Below are 26,966 nucleotides of genomic sequence, written 5' to 3' on the forward strand. Positions count from 1 at the left end.
TTTGTTTGTTCAGTAACAGGTGGTCTCCCCATCTCTCCAGCTCTTTAACATAAAATAAATTTTCAGGTGGGTTGCCAATTTCATACAATCGGGAGATCACTTCCAATTTCACTTCTATGAGTTCTCTCTCCTGGTTGGATGATAATGTTATCAGATATTTGAGCTATTTAACACTTATTTTAAGAAAAAACATCCGCTCCACCCTTAAATATGGAGCTTGCTTTACCATTTTGTGGCATTTATTTAACATAATAGGAATGAAACAATCTGAAATTGATTAAATGAATAATCTTAACTTAATTTAGAACTATTTGTTCCTTCTAATGTGTCATCTATCCTCCACGAGCTTGAGCAGTGCATAGATCTGAGGTTGAGGTAGAAATGAGGTTGGCTGACCTCCTTTGCAGCACACTGAGCAGGCGCAGTTCCATCAGACTGTTGTGTTTTTCAGCTGGCTGGATGCCAGGCTGTATTCAGAAGACCATTGTTATGTAAAACCCAGCAGGGAGCCAACAGAGAGGCAAGAGGAAGCTTTTGGAGTGACTGCATAAAGTGCTGTCATCCGCATTTATGGACTGGACGTCTGGAATGATATGGCTCACTATCGATGTGAATCATTATGTAAATCAATACTTAAGAGGTAATTTTCTGTCAATACTTAATAGTAATTTTACTTCCTGTTACTCTCTGAACCAGCAACCAAAATACATCACACCTTAAATTATTATAAGTTGTGACTGAAGTCGGAGATGAAGGGCCAAAAACTTTACATGCACACTAACTATAGACCAAGCCACTCTACCTGAACATTTTCAAATCAGCCTCATAGTAGCACTGTACCAGGCCATTAAGTCATACAATCTATGAATTCCTTGGGTCATGACGCAGACAATGCCCATTTCTGCCTAATTAGATTTTCTGCCATTTTGCTTCAAAACAGACTTTTCCTACTACTACTACTACTACTAGATTTTGTCCAGAATTCACATACATTTGTACACAATTATCTCTGGAATTATGTGATGAACATGTATCATTCAGATTTTTATATTCCTTTCCGGTTGGTTACATTGCCTGCCGGGCCAGTAAAGAAAAGAGTCATGAACAATAGACAGGCCTCGCCCTCTTAACAACGAAGAGCCAACAACGGACCACTACAAAATGCTAACAAATGTCATGTCATTGTCAATGTTTGTTGCAGAAACGTAATAATTTTGTGATTCAATGAGCGTCAAACAGGGTTTTGACATTCTATAATGCTGTAATTGCCTTTAAAAACGAAATATAACATGAACGATGATCCAATCAAACCCAAACTAGAATCGTATGTTGACTGAGTGCAGTGTGCACCTCCAAAAGCACTTTCATTTCTGCCCTTTAGGGGGCAGCACAAATGTAAAAAGTTGAACTGTACACAGAATGGCTATTTCTCTCTGCACCTTTTTCATTTCCTGTCAACTGATACCCACGACTGACACAGACCTGCTATAGGCAGCCTCGTGAAGGAGTGCCCTTTTCTAGTCTGCTACTGTTGACATGTTAACTAAACCTCTGTTTTCAATATCCCCAGAACTAGTTTCTACCAGAAAATGTGCTGAGCTTGCATCCTTTTAAAATATAAAAGGATGCAAGCTCAGCACATTTTCTGGCCTTGATGCCTTGAATCTTGTCAATGTAAAATGTATATTGACAAGATTCAAGGCATCAATCAGACATGTTATTAGTATTAACTCCTCAACGCCATAAGCATCATCACTGCAGTCTTCCTCAAATAACTTGGAAGGTATGATACAGTTTAACTGCATTGACTACAAGACAATGGCATTTTCCCAAAGACTTGGAAATCTGCAGTCATTAAGCCTTTCCTAAAGAAGAGCCATTATTACCGTAATTAATAATTATCTGCCTATATCAAACTTACCGTTTTTAGGTAAAGTTACTGAAAATGTTGCTTTTAACAGTTTTAACAATTTCTTCAATAGTTTTCAATCAGGAATTCCACCCATTGTAGCACTGAGACTGCACATATAAAGGTACTAAATGACATTTGTCTGAACATTGACTCTGTGTTTGATTACTGTTGGATCTTAGTGATTTCTTGTCCATCTTTGGAGTTACATCATGGCAAGGTAAATACACAACCCAAACCTCTACCAAAGTGGTCTTGCCCTTTAAGCATGACACTGCAGGTCCCTGATGTACAGTAGGCCGACATAACAGTGTCAGTTATGCTGCTGTCACCACCCCCAGCATTACTCCTATTACTGTCCCCTGTTCCTTCTCTATCAAGGGTTTGTGGTCGTTACGGCAACAGAGTAAGCTAAAGCACCGCTTCAGGTCCGAGGACCACCAGGGCGGTACAGGTCTGTACCTCTGGGAGTGTAATGGAACCATTTGTATTTATTCTTTCATCGTTGGGACCCCAATCTACACTGAAAATAATTAACAGTTTTAATTTAACTCTGAGAGTGTGCAAATGGACCCAAATGGACCCGTAAGGGTCCACAGATCCATTTGTACACTCTCAGAGTTACAGACCCGCAAGGGTCCTTTTGGACCCCCTGGTGCTGGTGGTCCCCGGACCTGACCTTGAGAACCAGTGGGCTTTGTGATGCTGTGCTGTCCGTGAGTGCGTGCATGCATGAGTCTGATACAAGCGTGCATGTAATGATAGGGTGGGGGGCTCAGCACCTCTGTTCTGCCCCTCCTGGTCTCTGTCGGCACTGCATCAGCTCGGGCATGGATGCCTATAGGGGGGCGGAGCCTCCTAACACTGCAGCGTGAAAGCACAGCGATGCTCTGCAGGGTAGACCCACGCTGGACCAACCACTGTGGAAATCCCTCCACACACACGCATGCATACAAACGCTCACACATGCATCCCTCACTGCAGTTAAACCCCCTCTAGCTACCCAGCATCTGTGCTGCATCTCTGCTCCTGTCTCTTCCTCGCTCTCCTGCCCTCCATCCTCTGTCTCTCTACATCTCTCTTCTCTTTCTCTCACTACTCCTCATTTCACTCTGTCCTTTCCTCCAACTGCCCCTCCTCTCCCTCTCCTCCTCTCCCTAACACTCTCCATCTCCTGCAGCTCTCACTTATATCATAGCTTTCCTTTCCTTTCCTGTCCGTACACTGCTGAGCCACAGACGGGGATCATGTCCTCCAACCTGACCCCCGGGACGGCAGCTGGGGTCGGTGCCAAACCCAAGGTCCAGTCACCCTTCAGGAAGAGGGGCAGCCTGCAGTACACGGCCAGCCCAGGTAAGTGTGGCTGGAGACTCAGAATTGTGTGTCACGTTGTTTTTGTCCTAAAATAGCAGATCTACAAGCTGTTTTTAAACTAAACATGAAAATAGCGCTTAATCGGTTAATGCAAGAATACATATACCATATATCATACTGGTGTGAAAGTGAATGTTCATAACAATCTACTACAATAACCAAAATGATGACTACCATGCCATAGCATGCGCATCACTAAATGATTGTAATGATATAGTGTTATTCATGCATATTCAGCAATTGCTATAAGAAATGTGGTAGAAACAGTTGGAAAAGAATCATGGACCCCATGGAGTGTGAATATACTTTTGCCTCTGAATAGTTTTGGGGAAATCCTAACCTGTTGATTCGGGGAGGTGTGGCATGCTCTGCATAAGGATTGCAGCATTTGCACTGTACCTTGTGTGTGTTCCCTGCAGCTTCCTGTCAAATTCCCTGCTTTTTGGTATTCCACTTCATCCCTCTTCACTTTTTTTTAAAGATTACTTGCACTTTATGCATAAAATCATGTTATCAGTCTAGTGCTTTACCACTATTTTCAAACATTTTCCAAAAATATATCGAAAATAGCTACAAACTCACAATGTGCCACATCGCGAGCTTGTAGATCTGTTATTTAAGAAAAGGTCATTTCTTTTTTTAATCGCATGCCCAAAATGTGGACCTCAGGGTTAAAGTGGTTCTAATGAATTGACGCTGTCATTTATCCCGGCAAACATACAAGACTTGTATTTTGCTGAGATCCAACATGTTGATCTGTCTCCAGAGAGAAATATGTCAGTACCTTATGACTGCGTGAGTGATTGACCAAGCCTTTATTTCTTTCCTGAATGAGAGGATTAGCCTCAGTGTGTAGACCCTGATGTACAGCATGCACACCAAATGCCCTTTCATCACTACTACAAAGAGTAGGGTCCTTTTGAAGGTAGAATGTCACTATGGTGAAACACAATTAAACGCCACTCTCTGCTACAATTCATGAGGCGTTTCCCTCTCATCTCATTCGGAACACATCGCTCAGAGAAAATAGGCCCATCAATCCTCTGTAAATGCTATTCATATTCAGGTCAGGTGACATGAATCGTTTTTGTCTTATGAAACGAGGGAAGTTGCTGAGGCTGCAGCCCTGCAGTCCCAACCCACTCCTCGATGTGTGAATGAGGAAAAGTTCACAATACTGTATAAACAGTCGTAGGCTGACATATCTTTCATATCTTTAAAATGTGCTTGTCATATTAGAATGATGTAAACCTTACACAACCTTACACTAAATAAAACATAGTTATCATTAGCAATCACTCAAACTAAAAAACAGGGGAAACTGTTGCGCCCTTATTTGTCCTTTGTTCACGGTTGACTGCAGGTGTGGTGGTCTCAAAAACAATAAGGAAAACTGGCAGAAAAAGTCTTGCTCGCTGCATGAATATTAAGGAAAACTCCTTAGACAGAGACTTTAAGAAAATAGTATTTATGTATTTTACTTGCTCATAGAGTGCTTTGTGCTCATGGTGAGGGGTGAATTAAAAAAGCACTACCCCAGTGCTTTTATAGCAGGTAATACTATAAGAAATATAATGATGTATCTACGGTGCTATGACATGAAACTATACATACTGTACAGTAGTACTGCCAAAAGAGAGAGACCTGTTTGGTTTGGAGTGATGCGAAATTCTTTCCTCTTTCAGTCATGGTGGAAATGTTCTGCCTTTCTGTGATTACACTGCTGTCACTGCTCACAGCCGACAGTAACTATTACAGAGATTCTAAGGGATATGCTCCAGATTTGGAGGGTGGCTGAGTGGGATGGTGCCAGCTAATCTTAGCTATCATCTTTGACAGATTTGTGTGTGCGCCCCCCCCCCCCACCCCCCTGTTGCCCCAGCCCCCACACGCCATTATCCAGGGCCTGGTTTAAAGCTAGCTCTGCACAAGCACCACAAAAGATAAGACTCAGATCATATTTAGTTTGTTAAAGCAAGTCAGTAATCCATCTCGAGAAAGCAGAGACAGAGACACATGACATGTTTTGACTCATTTGTTGTTTTTATCATAAGATCACTAAAGTACTAAGATACATAATGTACAATATGTGTATATGAACTCATTACTTTCTAGCAAAACTAAATGTAGGCTAAATATGTATATTGTGGTAGATGGACCATTAGTGTAATTACCAGTGTCATGTCTTGAAACCCTCAATGAAACTTTGATATATGTGTGACTGTCCTTGTTACTGTTGGAGACATTCATTATATGCTTATGAATTACTGATCCTCTCACACTTCCATTTCATTAGTCCATTTAATTCATGTCCAAATTGGTTAGTAGCTTGGAACTGCTAGGGTCCATTAGACTGTTTTAAATAAGAACCCAATGCCTCCATTCCTCCATTTCACACTGTAATGATCTGTCTGCACTCTGTCAGTCAGTTGATTAGAGTGGGTGAGACTATAAAGTGGCGTGCATACTAGACGGAGATGGGGGTTGACGTACATGTACGTCGGGGGTGAGGAACTGGTACGTTCTTTACGTCAGTGCATTCAGTGCATTCATAGTTTGAGACGTTTCTTATGCGTGATTAGGGCCAAGAGGCTATTCATCCTCCAGAGGGAAGCAGTGAACGTACGTCAGGTACGTCAGGTTGAGCTCAGAGCTCATGATCGGATGACATAATCGACGGACAAACCCCCCATCCCACCTCCCCTTTTTGGTCTCCCCTCCGTTCCTTATGCTTACTTAAGGGTCTTACGTCGAGTATGAATAGGCCTAAATAAGCCTGTTGTATGACCTGTCGCTTGCTGCTGTGCCTCCCGTGCTCTGTTCCTTTCAACCTTTCTTTCAGTCTATATTAATAAATACAAATAAATATCTTCCTCAAGTCTGCACTGTTACAGTATATCAGCACTCGTGCAGCATCTGTGTGATAATAGTACAAAGGGGAGTGGGAGTACTGTAGCTTTCAGCATTGCCTCATCAGAACTGGCTTGACTCCTTCACAACTTTCTTCTTGACATCAGGTTGTCATCAGATCCACCAGAGTTTGGAGAGAATGAGCTCACAGCTCCTCTCTCTCCATCAGACAGCTCTTGTGTCCATGTACCATTATTATGTGCAGAACCGAGCCCCAGGATAATGTCCTTGTGTAGCAGGTCACTGCAGGGTGCATAGATTAAACTAGACAGGTGGGATTGGCTTTAAGGGTGACTCACTTCTTCTTGTTGTGAAAATTGCAGTTCTGCCATTAACACAACACCCACTCACCACTTAGCCGAGAGTGTGGCTCATGGTGTTTCTGTTCACGTGTTTGAACACCCGTAGATCCACAATAAGTGCCAAGCTCTCTGTTTATGATGGCTGTATAGCATAAAGAATCTAGTCCAATTTTGTAGGTGACACAAAATCAACAATTATAATGCATTGTAATGATGCCAAATTTGACTCTTTGGAAATCCATGTGTTCTGTGTTAAGATCCTGAGGGATTTTTATAAATAAAATATGGGCCTTGTAAAGTGTGTGATCCCATTTCCAGTAAGGTAATACCAGAACAAGGTATTGATGTTAGCCATTTACTATGGTCTGCCGATTGGCTGTTTCAAAAGACCCTTTGTACTTTGGCCATAAACATTTTACACCTTGATTGGACATATCTTATTATCTTCCTTATCATCATGACATGCATACGTTTGATATGACCCCATTGTAATGGTTCCATTATCTTTTGAGCCCTTTCTGTCCAATACAAGTACTTTTCAACTTTCTACTGTAAATTCTACTATATTCCAAAAAGATATACAGGTATCCATTTAAAAAATCCCTGCCCAAAGTTCCCATTTAAAAGGATCCAGTCTATAAACCTTACAAAACCTTCTACTAAGTACCAGACTTTGATTTTGTTTTATGCTTTGATTGAATCATGTTATGGAATCGTTTTGTGACAGTAGGTGGTTGTCCTTTTTTAGGAATGCGTGTGTCAATCATTCATTTGTAATGAATGATTGACAGAGCATTAGGATTCCCACCCAGCTATTTGCAAACAGACGTGCCTAAATTGCTGATAACCCCTAGTCAATACTCCCACCTGTATCTATCTATAGTCTTTTTCACAGTCTCACCCCCCCATTACTCATGTGGGGCTGAATGCTTGCTAATGTGGACTTCTGCCCCCATGGGTGGGACCACATCTTGCCCTGCTACTCATATTTTAATTGGAGAGGTGAGGTGGGATATACAGTACATATAGAGACCCCCACCCTGTGTCTTTAGTACGCTGTTGTGTCTCCCACACTGCTGCAGCCTACTGCACATTAAACTCACACCACAGCTACCAAAGGACAGACGAAGCCTGGTTCTCACTAGTCGAGGTTTGTCCCACACAAAGAAAAGGCACAGAGGTACGATGCACATTGTTTTAAAGACAGCTTTTCTACCTGTCCATAAATTCAATCATGTGACTTGTGGTTGAAGTGTTGCTGCATTTTGTTGTGCTAGAGTGTTGCTTTGTTCTTTTTAATTGTCCATGTCCTTTTTAATTACTGCCACTGGGCCTTTGTTTATGGCATGAAATGAGTTTGTTATTACTTATACAGTACCATGCTGTAGTTTGGTTGATGATTTGATGAGAGTCTGTATGTGATACAGTCTTTTGACCATGAGAGGGAGCCTCTTATAAGTAAATTCAACTAGATTGGACTGACAAACACATACTGTAACAGAAACATTGTTTGGTGTACCATTTCCTGGGTCATTACAATTTCATTAGTCCCAATGAGTTTTAATTTGCTTTTGAATTGGGTTGCTTGGTTTAAATTTGTTTACCTCTAGTGCTCCAGGGTTTTCTTGAAATGCTGTGCTGTTGAAACTGGATTGCTCCTGTTCCACAGAAATAATCTATGACTTCATTTGTTTTATACATATGCAATATACATACATGTTTGTAGATGTCAAGGGAAATAACATTGTATGACAAGGCTTTAAAATGTGTTATGAAACTGTCGTGGAATTATTATAACAATCATGGAAATTCAGGCATCAGCTTATTCAACATTCTATAATGACAAGAATCTAGGTAGACAAGTCTGATTTAGTCCTTGCTCATCCTCTTGACCAGGCAATGTGGTGAAGATTCTCCCTGGGTCTCAATTAAATCACCAGAGCGCATTCTGAGCCAAATCACAAGCAATGTCCAGGACAAGCTCTCTGGCCTGTCATTAGTGAACTGGCAGCAGTCATCTGAACATGTGATCATTAAACATGCAGAAATGTGTTGGACTCCAACAAATCAAATTATTATTATTACGTAGACATTCAACCCGGGAACCTTTACAATTGTGCTTGCAGCAAATAGAATCTACAATTTCTCAAATATATATGAGTGCATGTGATGGCAAAATGAGGATGCATTGCGTCAAAAACCATGTTGAGGCCAAAATCAATAACCATTGTTCATTTTTTTTTCATTATGCATACACAGAAAGACTAGTGTCTTCACAGCATGGGAAAGCATATTCCAGCTGAAATTGTTGCACCAATAACAGGGACAACATGCTGACCATTTAATTTAATTCATGTGAGAGTTGATGGCAGGGGAGGTCTCATAGTGGACAATCATCTCCCTCAGACCTCCCAGCAGGAGAAAACATGCACAGGCACACACAGATGAACAAACCTCTCATACACATGCTCCCTCTAGCAAAACATGGGAAGGAGCTGAGAAACAGAGGAGAGGGGGGTCATGAAAAAAACGGACACTAATCTATATGCTAATTTATAGCGTGAAAATATTGCTCAAACGTTGCTTTTTTCACTTGGAAATCAATCCTTTGCGGCAAGCGCCACTGTCCTATGATAAAGGCTTGCGGAAGATCCACCACTGCAAGTGACATGGCCCCCACCCCCACCCCTCTGCCCCTTGTGGTACATTCCAGATAGATGTCAGAGTCATTTAAATGAGGAGGATCAGCTGCTGCAGAGTGCAGCCCAGCCAGAGCAGCGACAGCTGGCCTGAACCAGGAGGCAGTCACACAGAGTTTGGTGGGGTGGGAGGGATTGTTATTCACTGAGATGTGAGGTTGAATGCATGGATCTACTGGACCATCACTGTGTATGTATGACAGAAACAGCTTAAGGGCACAGTGGACATGCAGAGTGCGTGCATGTGTGCATTTGCTTGTGTGTGCGCACTTTGTCTATGTTGTCATTTGACTTGAGTGTTGTTATGTGGTGTTTCTCTCCTTCCCTTGTTTTCCTCGCTCTCTCTCCACTCTTCCCCTTCCTTCCCTCCCTCCCACCATCATGTTATCCCATCTGGAAAGGAGAGCAGACGCCATCCTGGGCAGTTTTGCTGTTTGCCATGTTCCATCTCTCTGGACAGGCAGACTCTCTCTTCCAGCCCCTCTAGCTGCAGGGGAAGGAAGGCTGTGAGGAGAGAGGTATGCATGCTCCACTACCCACATCCCATTGGAAAAACAAAATAATACTTCACCTCCCCCCATGTCGCCTTCCCTTTAACCCCCCTCTCTCCCTCTCCCTCTTTGTCCCTGGGCTTTCACTGCTTTGTGCAGATGTCCAAGGGGCAATGCTGTGTTTGTTGTGGGGACGAGAAATGAGTGTGGATTGACTGTCCCCACAAACTAGCTTTCTCCTCAGTCTGGGATGGGTGATGAAGGTGCAACTGTGCACAGAGTTGGAGTGTAGATCGCTGAATCATGTATTGCATGCAACATCAGTATTTGTGGAATCTGAGAGGGAGTAATATCCAGAGGCAGAAGGACGGAGGGATTGTTTTAATGATTGCTGTCTGTTTCCTATTCTTCATGCACGACATGAGAACACAAGGAGGCAATAAAGGGAACACAGGAAGGACATTTTGCAGGATTCCGTCTTTAGTTTATAGACGTGCATGTGGCACCCTATAGGCCGGTGACTAAAGAGTGCTTAAAAAGCACTGTGGTGCTTTTGCTTGTATACTGTACACTATGTCTGCTGTGATGTCAGCTGTTTGATGCAGAGCCCATGTGGGATGCCAGAGGTGTAAGCATCTCTTGGCAGTGGCAGTGGGGTTGAGATGAGGCTGCGTTCTGCATGCAGTGCTCTGTGTGTGTGTGTGTTTGTATATTTTCTCCAACAGTCCACATGTGTTTGTCTTCTGACATCATAGTCAGCGGCCACTATGGCATGGTGAGATTTTACTGTGGTGTACTACTACTCTACTGTATGTCATGAACTCTGTCTCATGAAAGATGGAATGTAAACATCCGGACAATTAGATCAGTGTCAGTAGTTTGTTGGATGCTAAAGGGCAGTACACTATTACCCTCTGTGTACACTTTCAACATGCAATAATGATTATGTATTTATTTATCTACCTGCACTGTTATACCAGCTTCTACAGTCTATTGTGTACATTGTATATTGCACATTGTACATAGTTCCTAATGTATCTATTTTTGCTTATCTTTATGTATTTTGAGTAATATTTAACAGTATACAGTTGCTTCTGTGTATCCTTCTATGTGCAAACATGCCTGGCAATAAAAACAATTCTGTTTCTGGTAATTGTTGTGAGAGCCTGTCCAGGTGTTCTGTCCAAGGACAGACGAGCTTTGTTTCTCTGGCAATGTACCCACTTGGTAGTGAAATGGATTTCACAAGAATATGTGGTGATTGTTCATATTTTCCATTCCCCAGTCCTACCTCTGTGATGTGGATAAATCTCCCCTGTAAATGTTAGTCTTAGAAACGTTAGCACTAATGTTTACATACGTGGTAGAAACGGGTACACTGCAAGCATGGCATGCCTTATGACAGAAAAAAAAATGCAGAATAAGAGAGATTGAGACAGAGAGGCAGGAACAAAAGAGAAAGAAATCTTAAAAACAGGGCAACAGATAATACAAAATACTATGTTATATATCTATGTTGTATTCTGGCATTCTCATAAACAATAAATATGTTATACATATTTATATATTCAATATTCAAGCTGCCTTTTCAGCTGTTATAGATCACTTTTCTCATTTTACATAATCTCCATATAATTATTTTCAGAAAGCAACTGATATAGCTGTCTAGATGGACTAGTATATATTCATTTCATTTCATCTTTATTTATTTAATTTATGGTTTTACATGATTACATTCATTTACTTTTTTCCCTTTTTTTCTTTTTACATATTCCCCAAATGAAAAGGAACAGGAAGAAGATAAATCTTATTATACCTGCCCCTATCTACAATTAAAAGTCATCAAATAATAGATGCTCTGTCCAATGGCTACCAACCAGTACATCACCATGATTCATCAAATAAAAAGGAGAAGAAAAAAACAAAACAATTTGAGAACAAAGAAAGAAAACCAAACAAAATAAATTAACTATCCTATTCATAATTCATAAATGTCCCCCTTTTAAACACTTTCTTAAACTGAAACATCGTATAAATATCTGGTTGTCCCTTATCTGTTGCCGTACCTTTAAGCAGGGACTCTTGTGTCAATGAGGTAAGTTTACAGTGTAATTATGCTTCCATACACCAATCTTGTAATCTGACTGCAATACTATATTTCTATCTCTCCCTTTCTTCTAAAGATTCTGGCTGTTTCTGAGATTACTGTAGCTGCAAAATTATATTTGATTAGACTGAAGCCAACGTTATAAATTGTCACACAATGGTGTTGTTGTCTGGAAATAATTGATTTTCAAGTTAATAACATGGTGGGAATTAGGCTTAAAGGGATATGTGATATGTTTTTGTAAAAATAAAACGTTTTTGTTAAAGCTCTATATTCCGATTGTAATTGCAATCGTTGCTATATAGAGTATTTGTTCAGTAACAGTGTTCCCCATCTCTCCAGCTCTTTAGTGAGCAGAACATGTATTTTGTGGTCAGGATTCCAATTTTATCAGGAGAGAGAACCCGACAAAGATCATTTATCAGCTTCAATATTTAATTATAGTGTTGGTTTCATCATTTCCAATTTCACTTGTTTGATCTGTATCCTGATTGGATCAAATTGGTAAATTGGTCAACCTGAAACAGGTGGGTGCACGGTGGCAACTGGCAACTAAGACAGAATGTCTCACTGTGTGATGGCATTGAAAGATGTGGGAGTGTGCATACAGCAAGAAAAATCTCCAATTTGTAGAGTGAGTGTCAGGGTGCGTTCGGAAATTGCACTTGCATATTAGTTTGTATTGGCCAGTGTGCTCGTGCTGTATTTCCGAACGCACCCTCAGTCTCACCACAGCTTGCACATTGGGACAGCCTGTTGTCTTAAAGGGACACTTCACCCCAAAAAACTTTGTTTCAATGGATTAGTCACCCCATGGAGACTTTAATTCATGGATATTTTTTAGTTTTTGTCTCATTCCTAAGACAATAATTTGATGACCAGCGGACCGGTAGGCAGCGGTTCCGGTAGGAGACACAACGGAGACTCGTGTCTCCTACCGGAACCGCTGCCGGTCATCAAATTATTGTCTTAGGAATGAGACAGAAAATATCCATGAATTCAAGTCTCCATGGGGTGACTAATCCATTGAAACAAAGCTTTTTTTGGGTGAAGTGTTCCTTTAAGAGCTGACAGGGAGACTCCCAGTTATAAGATGAATATAGAGTATTTAACAAACAAATATCACATACACTGCCTTAAAGTGTGCATAACAGTAAGTAAATTACATTGCAGTATAGAATAATCTCCTGCAGTGCGGAAGCTCTGATATAATCCATGCAGCCATTAAAAGACATTATTGATATAGGATCAAAAGCGAAAAGGAGCACAGTGGATGAATATGATTCCACGGGAAGCCTCTTGGCCTTTGACCTCTTGCAACCCTTTCCTAGCAGGTTTCAGATTATTTTCCCACTTGTTTTAATATCCCTCTGGTGATCACAGACACCACACTATCCGCTCCTCCACCGACAAGGACCGGAGGGAGAACTCGCTACTCTGTGTTGCTGCTGAAATATGCATGGATTGGAGGTCACTTGGCAAGATGATACCGTCTGACCTCCTTTTGACACCCAGTGACAGTACAGTGTTGAGCAGCAAAACTATGGATGGAATGCTGTTTGTTTGATGTCATTGTGAAATTGGCACATTGTGCATCAGGTTTCGGTTTCGCCTGATAAGAGATAGAGATTTGAAATCCCCAGAGGAAGTTATGCTTAATGTATTCTTGGACGATGGTATTGAGCAACAAAAAGTGCAGAACTACAAGCTCACAAAGCGATGCAATACGTTGTGAGCTTGCACGGTACCGGAGTACAATGTTGCAGTCGACCGACTCAGTCTAGCCGCCATAGTTTATTGTTCTTGTGGTGAATTATAGCATTATACCACTATTCTACTCTTCTCATCAGATCAGTAATAACTTAAGTCGACTGTCTTACATATATACGTGTATGAATGAATTGAATGCCTGAATTAATTTTGTGAGTGCCGTGTTTTCAGTCCACGGGGAGGAGTGATTATATAACTGTAGATGCAGCTGATCCAAATATAGCAGCCATTAGGGGATTAGCTACAGGCCCAGTGGGCTTTGCTTTGCTTGGCTTGGCACGTCTTGGCCCAGCTTGGATGTCTTTGCAGCTGGTTGCTTCCTGCCCTCCACACCACTGTCCGCTCCTATGGAGACACATCGATATGATTGGACCTGGACAGTCATATCTTACCAATAGGTCACAGTACCAATAGGTCTGCTCCTATGCAGTACAAATCTGGAGTGTTGCGTTAAATGAACACTGTATCATGGCAAATCTCTTCTTTGTTTATGAATTTTGAGGCATTTGTGTTTTACTAGATTACAGAGAAGTAAGGGAAAGCATGACGTGTTTTGTTGTATTTTGTTTTGCTTGCACGTTTTAGTTGGGTGCCATATGAATTAGTTTTTTTGTTTTGTTTTACTGGACCTTTGTCCATAGCCCTTTTCTTTAGCAGTGTGCAGATTCACTTTCTATTTGTTGATGATTTCTATTTCATCACAGCACAAATCAAACTCTAGGATCAGAACAGACTCATCTTTCTTCATTTCATTGCATTATCCACTTTGGTTTGGCTTCAGGGCATGTAATAACATTGCAGAATCTCTAGTAGCTACGCTGAACATGAAAGGTCAAACAAAGATTGAGATTTACCTGATAGGCTACTAGAATCTATGCACATTTCCCCTCAGTTTTCTGAAATGCTAAAATGTTGTTATCTGCTGCCATGGTATATTTTTAAAACTGCTCGTTTGCTGTAGAGTGAAGCTCATTCAGTAGGAGGTGATGATAGGGTGTGAATTAAGGCAGTGGTTCCCAAACTTTTTAGCTTAATACCCAAAAGAGAAATTTGATGAATCCCGGGACCCAAACTAGTGAAAATATTTACTCGCGTCCTATAAAAATGGGTCCAGGACCCATAAATGGACCCTAACCCATTGTTTGGGAAACTGTGTGTTAGGGTCTAACCACTGATTACACCATCACCTCTCCCCTACATCGTACAGCAACTATCTGAGGTGTCTCGTTAGTGTTGTCCTAATCAGGTTTGCTATCTAGTCCTAATTGGCCCCATCCAAAACTCTAATTAGTCCTCCCCGGTCACCTTTGCTCTCGCCACAGAGGAGATGCAGAAGCCCTCAGTTACATCAAGCTCTTAATTAAGCAAAACATAATTTCGATCAGGCACTTTAGAGCAGTTACACAACAAACTGTTTTGTTTTCATTTCACAGGTACCACATGCTGTCTCTCTCTTTGTGTGCATGTGTGTGCGTGCAGGTGTGTGAGCATGTGTGCATGATAGATGAACACTGGTGGGCAGCAGGCCCTCAGACATTCTAGCACAAAAGGAGATTAAATATTCAGCAGGAGAATGAATATTTCAGAGGCAGGCGCGTAGTTTCAAGGCAAAGATTAATATCGCTGCACATGGACAGCTAAATATACTCCCGGGTGGAACAGAGGGGTGAAGACATTCTCTCTCTGTCTCTGTTGTAGTTGGCTGAGCAGCGACTGACCTCCCTGTGTTCGTATAACTTTTAACAACCTTTTTCCTTTCCCCTTGAATCCACTCACAGCTGCCCTTGGATAGAGCCTCCTTAGGATGGTTTTGAAGACATTTCTGCTTCATCATAGTATAGAGAGACAGGAAAGAGAGCATAACACGCCGCATAGCTCCTGAACTGAATTTGAACGCAAGATGTCAGGACTGGGCACTTTTGCTCACTAACAGGTTGAGCTACTGCACACAGGTCCAAATGTGGAGCCCAGCCTAGAATACTGCAACTGCGTAGGCTCTGCGATAATGGTTTGAGCTACCAGGGAACCCAGAAGTCTGAGTCCTAAAAAAAAAAGAAAAACATACTCTGTTTTTCAGCCGTTTGCATGAGAACGGGGATTGTATCTTGTAAACTTGAGTCTTGCATTGGCAACAATGGAGGGCATTGCCCGGTGTATGTGCTAATGGTCGCTCCACCTGAATGGTCCATTGTATCTTGAGGCACAAACTGCCGCTGAGCTCAGACCTCCAGAACTGTGTACAAGCCTACTGACTGAGAGAAGAACAACAAGCTGAGACTGGGCCATCGGACTGAGGAGGGAATAACAAGCATCTGTGTTGGCCGCTTTGGAAGGGGGATAGTACCGGCAGTGTGAGGAATCGTGCAGAAAAAAATGCAGTGATTAAATCATAGATGATTGAGCTACTTCTGCTGATTAATATTTCTGTCTAGACTTGTGTTCCTGTGATTCAGTCCTATCTGTCATTTGGGTAAATGGAGAGACTGAAGCCTGACTTATACGTGGTTGCAAGCCAGACTGAAAATAGCAATTAGGCTATTTCAGTGCACGACACTGGCGCACAACTAAGTATAAATCACCCATCACTATATTGTTTGTCGAGGTTGATAAGCTCGTTTACAGTCAAGGGGGCACTTGACCAGAAAGAAGAATGAGCTGATCTGATTAGTTCTGCACACCATCTCATACAAATGGCAAACTATAAAGTATTACTCAATTCTGTTTGGTTTAAGATATAGTGAGAGTCAGACGTGACAAGCAAAACTGCATACTGAGGCCCTGTGCCATTCTTCATTGTCCATAATAGCTCAAATAGACCTAGCATCAGTGGAAAAAACCTATAAAACTGATTTTTCTCTTCTCCTTTCTTTTCCCAATTTTCAATCTTTAGTTGATCTCCGTGGTGGCCGCCACCTGCTCACTTCCCAGCAATCCTTGCCTGGCATCCCAGTATCCCTAAAACAATCCATTGACCTACGCACATCCATGGACGGGAAGTACAAAGAGATTGCCGAGGTGAGTGCTTGACCATAGACCTTAGCAGAAGCTTTGACTGTGTCTGAAGGGTGGGTGATGGCCGATTTAAGCAGTCACGCCTGGCCCAGAGTCCACCATTAGTTTGACTGAGGCGGCAATCACATCTGGCCTGGTCAAACTAATTAAACTCTGAGTTAGGTGTGACTATACACCTGTTATGCACACAGGATAAATCAGCCATCACCCACCCAACAGTGTCATAGCTGGTTAAATAAAGCTGAAGATAACATTCTGGGTCTGTTTCATTTAGGTGTTTGTGTGCCAGCATGTTAACTGGAGACACCTAAATGAAACAGACTGGGGCTCTGTTTCATTTAGGTGTCTCCAGTTAACCGTTGGCTTCAGGACATACCAAAATGTCTGCTGTGAATAAGGTCTATTGTGCTCAACTGCCAAGTGAATAAAGTCAAACCCAGTCTGTAAATATTGACAGACATGTTGAATGTGCTGTATTTGTGTCTGTGTGTGAAGGAGCTGTTTTCACGCAGCCTGGCCGAGAGTGAGATGCGCACTGGCACTGCCCCTTATGAGTTCCCAGAGGACAGCCCCATCGAACAGCTGGAGGAGAAACGACACCGTCTGGAGAGACAGATAAGCCAGGACATCAAGTAAGTGAGAACGGACAGGACACTGAGTGAATGAGAGGAGCTACGTAACATTTCAACTTTTGCGACACAGCTTGAACTCTGCATTCTCAAGGATTGATCTTAAAACAAATGTTGGTGACCTCGAAGTGAACTCTTCCCCTCCTCCCTCAGGTTTGAGCCTGATATCCTCATACGAGCCAAACAGGAGTTCATGAAAACCGACAGCGCTACAGACCTAGAGTAAGCAAAGAACTACCCTTTCGTCTTGCGTAGAAACCACTGCACTAGTTTTTTATGTCTTCTATATCTAAAGAACTACCAGCTTAGGAAGGAATAATTTGCATGTATCTAAATGATATGCTGTATCTATTATCAGATATATGAAAGAGGAGAGCCAATACCCTGACCTGCGGGAGAGGGAGCCAGAGGGGGAGTACCAGCGAGTTAGCATCTCTGGGGAGGAAAAATGTGGGGTAAGTCATCCTGGCTGTCGCCTTTCTTTCTGTTTATATTGTGTAGAAAGACATTCGCACACCTAGATTAAGACGTTTAAAAGCAAGTGCGTATAAAACAAGTAGACGATCTCAACATTAAAAGATAAGCCTGCACACTGCCACATGCACGGTCAAGAGTTATGTTTAATTATGATGCAATGTTTCGGTCTGGTAGACCTTCCTCAGGCATCAACTGGTCTACTAGACCGAAACATTGCATCACAGTTCTGTTTATGTGAAATAATGTCCTTCCTAGAACAATAGGCTCAGACGCGTCGCTAGGTCTCTACTAGGTTGGGGGCTTAGCCCCCAAGGCAACGGACACATGCACGCGCTGCCCTTCCCCCCGTTTTTTGTTACTTTATTTCGGTTCTAAGGTTAGGGGTAGGGTTAGGTTAGGGTTATAGATATATAATAAAAAATAAAAAATAAATAAAAATAAATATATATATATATATATTTTTTTTTTATTATTATTGGTGGCTTTGGATAAAACATTGGTGGCTATAGCCACCGAAGCCCCCGCGTAACGACGACCCTGAATAGGCTACTTAAAAATTAAAACATGTCCTGTCATCTTTCCAATCTTTCTCTCCTCCCAAAGGTTCCCTTCACAGACCTGCTGGATGCTGCCAAGTGCGTGGTGAAGGCCCTCTTCATAAGAGAGAAATATATTGGCGTGTCACTACAGAACTTCTGCAGGACCACTGCCCGTTGCCTTCAGGAGCTCAGCGAGAGACCTGCAGACATGGGGCTCTATGATGAGGAGCTCAAAGAATCAAAGAATGCTAGTATGCACACGCACTCACTCACTCTCTCTCACACACACACACACACACACACACACACACACACACACACACACACACACACACACACACACACGAGAATATACACAATGTGTATATTACACAATACAAATAAACATGTACACGTGTCGTGCACACATACTATACAGTACATAAACACACAGAAATTGAAGGAGAACTTTTTTTGTCACTTTTAAATGTGCATGTGCAATCATTATTGTTGGTCAATTTATAAAATTGAAGCAATATCTGTCTGTCTGTCGGTCGGTCGGTCGGTCGGTCCCTCCTTCACATTCCTCCCTCTGCCACCCCCTGACATCATGATATACCACTGGGTGGTGGTAGTATGCTAGGCTGCTTCATTTCACTATGTGTTGTACTATGGCAATACAGAGAACATGAATAGGTATTGTGGACATTATAGACATGCCACCCTTTATAAGTAATAATTGGATATAAGGTAAAAAGTCGGTGTAGTGTTCATTTAACCACTTAAAGGGGTAGTTCACCCCCCAAATAACTTTTTTTCTAATGATTACTCACCCCATGGAGCCTTGAATTCATGGATATTTTTTTGTTTTTGTCGCATTCCTTCCTTTATTATTTGATTATAATAAATGTAGCCCCATTGATTCCGGTAGGAGACACAAATGCATTTGTGTCTCCTACCGGAATCAATGGGGACACATTTATTATAATCAAATTATTGGCTTAGGAATGTGACAAAAACAAAAAAATATCTATGAATTCAAGGCTCCAGATGGTCAGTAATCAATAGAAAATTGGGGGTGAACTACCCCTTTAAACCCTACATATTAGACTACATACTTACCCAGGGCTCTATACTAGGTCTTCTTGTATTTCCCTCTACACCAAATCCTTTTGCTGAAATTTGCGTCATAAGTTCACGTTGTGAGCTTGTAGATCTTACATTCTTGTCGGAATAGGGACGTTAGGCTTCATGTGGTTAAGGGCACACAGATCGACAAATTATGGCCACTGGCAGGCACTTTGTGTTGTACTCCTCACCACAGCATAGGCTTAAACAATGGGTCTGGTTGCAGTGTCCAAATATTAAGACATCAGGCCACACTCATAGATTTCACAACCCATCTGGTACACACACCCATCAACAGATTGTCACAATGTGCAGGCTGTGGTGACCAATGACACTCTACAAATGTGCTCTCCCATCTCGTTCAATGCCATCACACATGACATTCTGTCTTCTCTCAGATGCCACCGTGCACCCACCCGTTTCTGCAACGCATCCCTATGAGAACCAAGACCCTGCCAGCATGCCACCTGACACGGGATATGGCTGCAAGATGGTGAATGGTGTGGTGCATGTGTACACTGCAGGGAGCACAATGGATAAGTGAGATACTGTACTTTATGATTGGTTGATTGATTGATTGATTGTATCTGTACTGTCCTGCTGCCCACATTCATGCATCACACACCCATATCACAATGCAACCTGTGCTGCAACAAATACCAAAAAAACAAATGATGATGTAATTTCATACCATTCGATGAAGGCATGCATGATGTTCTGTACTTAATACCTCAAGGATGCTAGGAGCGTAGAGGTGGAGCTCAGTTCATCCGTGATTTGTCACCAAAAAGGTGTCTTCTGCTAAAGCTTTGCGTTGGTTTCAGGAGCACAGAGCTGGACATCCCGTATCCAGATCTACAGGAATACATCGCTGACACGAACGTAATGATGGCCCTCATCATCAATGGACCAGTGTGAGTTTCCACTCTGATAATAAATACAGCTGGGAACATTACAGCAAAGTGTAGATTCAATATAAAGTGAGGGTATTTAACAAAAGGATATTGAAACGTGTATACAGGCGGCACAATGTAGATTACACATCAGCAACAGTTAATCAACCTCTTAAACCCTATAAACTTTGTAGACCAGTGTTTGGTGTAGAGTTCCCTCTACACAATGCATTGTGGCCTGCATAAGAATCAAAGGTTAAGGATGCTGTTTTCTATGCATGATTTTGTTGCCCGCTGCCACAGGAAATCCTTCTGCTATCGTCGACTACAGTACCTCAGCTCCAAGTTCCAGATGCACATCCTGCTGAATGAGATGAAAGAGCTGGCAGCACAGAAGAAAGTCCCACATCGAGACTTCTACAACATCCGGAAGGTGAGCTCATTAGTAATTTATGCTGAGTCTAATTAGAAGGAATTTGGATGTCTTGTAAGTATGGATTATATTGTTCTAGTTGTAGTTTTTGAAAAAAGATATTAAGATTTTTTTGCCTATAATAACATAACATGCCCATAATAGGGATGCCACTGATCTATTTTGGTCTGGGATGGTTTCCAGGTTGACACACATATCCATGCCTCGTCCTGCATGAACCAGAAGCACCTGCTGCGTTTCATTAAAAGGGCCATGAAGAAGTATCCTGCAGAGATTGTCCACGTGGAGAGAGGCAAAGGCCAGACACTCATGGAGGTGTTCGACAGCATGAACCTCACAGCCTTTGACCTGAGTGTGGACACACTCGACATGCACGCAGTGAGTGAAACACCATGGCCAATGGGTAAACATGTGTCCCATTTACTGGAGCTGTTACATTTTTAAGTAATAATGCCCTGCTGAAATGACAGGTAGTGATTTGATGCGACTGGGGCATCAATACATTTGAGAATAATGTAGTGAATCACAGCGACTATTCCAATTGTCAATGTCTTCACAGGACCGCAACACTTTTCATCGCTTTGACAAGTTCAATGCCAAATACAACCCCATTGGCGAGTCGATACTGAGAGAAATCTTCATCAAAACTGACAACCATGTCGAGGGGAAATACTTCGGTCACATTGTCAAGGTGGTCACTGAATGCAAATAATAACATAAACACTCCCTTGTCACAGCCTTCAGTCAGTTAGTACAAGTTATTTCGTTTTGGGGGGTATACTGTACGCACATAACCAATTCTGTATTTTAGTTAAATATTCCTTAACACTGGATTTGCAGTGTTGATGTTTAGCTAATTTGTATGGTACTTGCGCCCTCTGCTGACCATAGTTTCTGACTGCATTTCAGGAAGTTATGTTTGACCTGGAGGAGAGCAAATACCAGAATGTAGAGCTCAGGCTGTCCATCTATGGACGCTGCAGAGATGAGTGGGACAAACTGGCCCAATGGGCTGTCAAACATCGAGTCTACTCAGACAACGTTCGCTGGCTTGTGCAAGTGCCAAGACTTTTGTGAGTGCCCCCTCGTTCTAAATTTCAATCACCATTGAAACAAGGCCAGATTTTATTATATTTTATTTGCACGTTTGTCCTTTGCTCTCTGTTCTACACATCAATTTGATTTGCCTTGTGTGAAACGAACATCATTAAAATCAGAAGTCTTTGTCATCAATTACCCTCTCTCTTCACAGTGATGTCTATCACACCAAAAAGCAGCTGTGTAACTTCCAGGAGATGTTAGAGAATATCTTCATGCCCCTGTTCGAGGTTACAGTCAACCCAGGCAGCCACCCAGAGCTGCACCTCTTCCTTCAGCATGTGAGGAACTCTTTGCTCTAATTGCCTTGGAATACTGTATCAGTCATGTACCCTAAATTTGCTGTATTTTATGCATAATGATTTGTTGTCCATTCAGGTAGTGGGCTTTGATAGCGTGGATGATGAGTCCAAACCAGAGCACCATATCTTCAACCTGGACAGTCCTCTACCAGCCAACTGGACAGGGGAGGACAACCCGCCGTACTCTTATTACCTCTACTACATGTATGCTAACATGACTGTGCTGAATCACCTGCGTAGGTATGTATTTTCACCTTTAACTGGCTCTCCTAATGTCCTTTTTGTTATACAGCAAAATCCGTAATTTAACTCGAGAGTGTAACCATGGAACCAAAACCATGGAATCAAATAGACCCGTCCATTTGGTTCCATGTTTACACTCTCAGAGTTACAAATTCATAAATGAAGACTGAGGATTTTACTGTGTACAGTTCCTCTGTGCCTTGTTCTTTAACGAGAAGTGACACATCTGTTAAATCATTGCCATATTGGGCAGACATAACTAGAACTGTGCAATTGAGCATGAATCAAGAAATGACCTTTGGAATACTTTATTCTCAACCTTTGTAGCTGTACTAATTGTTCAAAAGTTATTATTGTTATTTTTGTGGTTAAACGTAAGTACCTCTATATTTCCATAGTAATCATTGCCATAGATTGTTTGTTCGCTAACGATTCTCCTCGTCTCTCTAGCTCTTTAATAAATTAAATACATTTTCCGGTCGGGTTACAAATTTCATCCAATCAGGAGAGAGAACTCATAGAAGATAAAGGATAAACACGTGAAACTGGAAGTAATGAAACAAAAACAATGAGCAGACAAAGTTTGAATTAGAACACTATAAATTTGAAGCTGATAAATGGGTTCTCTCTGCTGATTGGATGACATTGGTGACCCACCTGAAAATGTATGTTCTGTTTATTAGAGTGCTGGAGAGATGGGGAGACCCCTGAACAAATGCTTTATAGCAATGATTAATATCAGAATACACTGTAGAGCTTTAACAAAAACATTATTATTATATAACAAAACATATCACTTACAGTACCTTCAACTATCTATTATACTGTCTGTAACTAAAGACACTTTGAAATGATGAAACTTTACACTGATATGACATCACAGATTAGGTTTAGGGGCACTTTAATTGTATAGAATTTCCACACGTGGGAGACAGCCATGGAAGTTTCACTAACTGTACCAAACTGTCCTCCAGAAAATAAATAATGTTTAAAAGTATTTTAACTGTATTACCTCTGTTACCCCTAATCTCAGGAAGAGGGGTTTCCACACACTTGTGCTGCGTCCACACTGTGGGGAGGCGGGGCCAATTCATCACCTGGTGTCAGGTTTTATGCTATCAGAGAACATCTCCCACGGCCTGCTTCTCAGGAAGGTATGACCTCACCTTCACAAGAGCTGCTTTACTCTCCCACACAAGGGAGAACGCATTACTCCAGGACATTGTGTCGAAAGTCGAAACATGAGTATAGGGCCATAACTTCAATGATTCTATTCAGAAACTATTTGAGTAACCATCCAAGAAAAGGCAGTGGTGGAAGAAGCCCTTTTTTCTCCTTTCTCCTTCTGCTACTTTTACTAAGTAAAAGGCCTGTATTCAAACTTTTACTTGAGTAAAAGAACAAAGGTATTGGAATCAAAATATACTCGCATGAAACAAAGTAAAAGTATGCACATTGTTCAGAATGTATCAAACCTTCTCTAAAATAGGTCACAATGCGTTTTTGTATAGCCGAAGTACAAAATCGGGCTTAAGTGGTTAAAGTATTGAGTTTGACATTGATTTAGTTACTTTCCACCACTGAGAAAAGGGAACTGAGATGAACACTTCAGCATTTTCGGTTTTGGGTGTGGACGTGTGGTAAAAGGAATTATTCATTTTTCCTTTTCATTAAAAAAAGAACCCTCTACCTCACTTACAAATGCTTTTTAGGATATAAACCCACGGTATCATAATGCATAATGCATATTACTGTATGAAGAGTGTGATAATGTTACAACTTCTTCCTTACCTCCAGGCTCCTGTACTACAATATCTGTACTACCTGGCCCAGATTGGCATCGCCATGTCCCCCCTCAGTAACAACAGCCTGTTCCTCAGCTACCATCGCAACCCGCTCCCAGAGTATCTGTCCAGAGGCCTCATGGTCTCTCTGTCGACTGATGATCCCCTGCAGTTCCACTTCACCAAGGCTCGTGCACCCACTTCACCCACTATTATTATTATCATTATTATTATTACAGTATGTAGATAATTTCTTAGTTGGATATGATAAGGATTAACTTTGTAAAACAAGCAATTTGTGTGTAGAATAGAATCCGGCTCGGCTGAGCATCTACACGAACATAATTGGCCCGTGTTCAGGGGAGGGTGATCTTTCCACTGCACTGGCTCACCTGCCTCACTGGCAGGTGAGCCAGTAGAGTACAACAGCAGTGGCAACATAGAAATGTGCGGGAAGGAATTAATTGGCATGACGAATAAATTGAGGAGAAAAAGGGGTAAAAATAATTGGCTACTCTAAATAAGATGAACACACCAACATTATATTTATACTCAGTAGTGAGTGTGATGTTAACATTACATTGCAGGAGCCCTTGATGGAAGAGTACAGCATTGCAGCCCAGGTGTGGAAGCTGAGCTCCTGTGACATGTGTGAGCTGGCTAGGAACAGTGTGCTAATGAGCGGATTCTCTCATAGGGTACAACATTACAACTTCAGCCTCACATCATATATAATAGAACAACGGCTTGTCACAGAATGTTTAGAGATCGGTCACTAGTGGTTATGACAAATGCAGTAAAACCTGCACATTATGGCATTGCCGAAACAACACCTGATGAAACGTTGTCCACTAAACAAGTGTAGGAGCTTATTTGTCTATTATTCATGGTACTGGTATTCATGGTATTCTTCAACTCAGCACCTGTCAAGTGATATTCTACTATTCTACAACCATTCTAGAGATCTGATCCATTTTATTTCTTTGTCAGAGAAATGAAGTGATGATAATTATTTTCTTGGCATGTTCCTTATCACAGCCAAAGCATTCTGTGACAGGCCAGGCCTTCCTCTAGTCTGTTACTTTGCAGCTATAATTGACATGAAATGTCTATTGTGTGTGTATTTAATATGGATTTCTCATCTCTTCTCCATCAGTTTAAGAGCTACTGGCTCGGTCCACACTATATCAAAGAGGGCCATGAGAGCAACGACATCAGGCGCACCAATGTCCCTGACATCCGTGTGGCGTACCGTTACGAGACCATGTGTGAGGAGTTGAATTTAATCACACAAGCCATCAGCACAGATGAGCTGGAGACCATCGAGGAAGAAGAGAGTCTGTATATGGGAGCTGTACAGGTAGATAGTCCGTATATGGGAGCTGTACAGGTAGAGAAGTGAAGCTGACGCACCAACGACAAAATTCATTTAATTAAACATAAATTCCTTATTTTAAACATCTGAACTTTGGAAGGATTTGTAAACATACGGTATATAGTACTAGCAGGGTACCCATGCATTGTTTGGGTTATTGTGAGGGGAAAATAGGTATTATAAGGTACTTGGAGGCCACCAGCTCAGTGGCAGAGTGTCCACCCTGAGACTGGGATCTCGGGGTTCAATCCTTGGCCAAGTCATACCAAAGGCTATAACAAATGTTACCCAATGGCTCCCTGCTTTGCACTCAGCATCAAGGATTGGATTGGGGTTAAGTCCCAGCGACATGCTATGTCCAAGGGGGTGTACTTGGGGCACCAAGTTGCCTCACAAAACTTGCCCTTGACCTTGCCCATATCATAACACACCTCTATGTAAAGTTTCAGTCTAATCCGACATGGGGTGTGTGCATGGATACAAGACAGACAGACAGACACATACAACTTCAACTTTATCTATAATAATAATAATAATAATAACATAATCTATCTATTAATTCACGGGGAAGGCCATAGACAACTTTTTATTTATTTATGTTTTATACTTTAATATTTAACTTTTTTACAATTTAATTGTATACTAGAAGTCGATGAGGAGGTGGCTTGGACTTAAACTTTTCCCAAATATGGAGATTCCTGCAATAATAATCCTGACATAAAACATGACTAGCCTGGCTCCAAGTACTTTGTGCCTATTTCTCCAGTGCAATAAACTGGGCAACACTGGGTAGCTGCTAGTTATATAGAGGTATCTCACCTTTGGAAGGAAATCTTTGAAGAAACTGTTACAAAAGACTGTGAAAGTCACTAGTGTGAGCGATGAGAGAGAGGATATAGCCTAAATTTGATGAGGTTTATATGCCACCCATGGTCTTCACTTTGTTTTGTATCTTTGGTTTCATTCATTCTTAGTATCACAATGTCACTGTGATTTCAGTAGCCTACGTCTCAATCGATTTATTTTAAAGCGACCATATTATTCTTGGTAAATGACCACAATCCATCTGTGTTTCTGTACAAAGTGGACTTTTGGGGGTGATTCCATATTGTTATCTTACCTTCACCCCATTTCAATAAAAATGACAGACCAGATATCACACTGAATGGCTGTCAAAGCAAAGATAATCAGGGACACATTCATCAGTAAGCTAGCATAAAGAAGCTGCAACCAGTGGTGGAAAGTAACTAAGACTCAAGTAAAATCTTGAATACAGGATTTTTATTTTAAGTATTTCTACATTGTGGTATTGTTACTATAAAACCACTGGCTGCAACTATTGTCAGTTAAAGTCAGGTAAAATATAGTAAATACAGTCATTTAAAAATCAGTCATCCTGCTAACAGCTGTTGTAGGCCAAGACTGCTTGACATGCTAATACAATAAAAGAATCAAGCCTACTGTATATTGGAAAGTTAAACAAAAAGTTACGAGGTTAACTAAAACTGTAAC

The 26,966-nt window shown here is 41.5% G+C and overlaps 1 protein-coding gene across 1 annotated transcript; it reads left to right on the forward strand.

Annotated features, from left to right (window-relative positions):
* The first annotated feature begins 3,137 nt into the window (after positions 1–3,137).
* On the forward strand, positions 3,138–26,022 carry ampd2b (adenosine monophosphate deaminase 2b). Its single transcript, XM_080444473.1, has 18 exons — positions 3,138–3,262; positions 16,453–16,577; positions 17,070–17,206; positions 17,357–17,425; positions 17,562–17,658; positions 18,284–18,470; positions 19,725–19,866; positions 20,151–20,240; positions 20,523–20,652; positions 20,836–21,030; positions 21,212–21,343; positions 21,562–21,725; positions 21,905–22,031; positions 22,129–22,292; positions 23,329–23,449; positions 24,093–24,266; positions 24,667–24,777; positions 25,236–26,022. The coding sequence occupies exons 1-18, from the start codon at positions 3,157–3,159 to the stop codon at positions 25,479–25,481; spliced, it is 2,517 nt and encodes an 838-aa protein (XP_080300599.1). The 5' UTR covers positions 3,138–3,156; the 3' UTR covers positions 25,482–26,022.
* Positions 26,023–26,966: the final 944 nt, after the last annotated feature.

The sequence above is a fragment of the Gymnoscopelus braueri genome (assembly GCF_963280865.1).
Source record: "Gymnoscopelus braueri genome assembly, chromosome: 12".
NCBI classification, from domain to species: Eukaryota; Metazoa; Chordata; class Actinopteri; order Myctophiformes; family Myctophidae; genus Gymnoscopelus; species Gymnoscopelus braueri.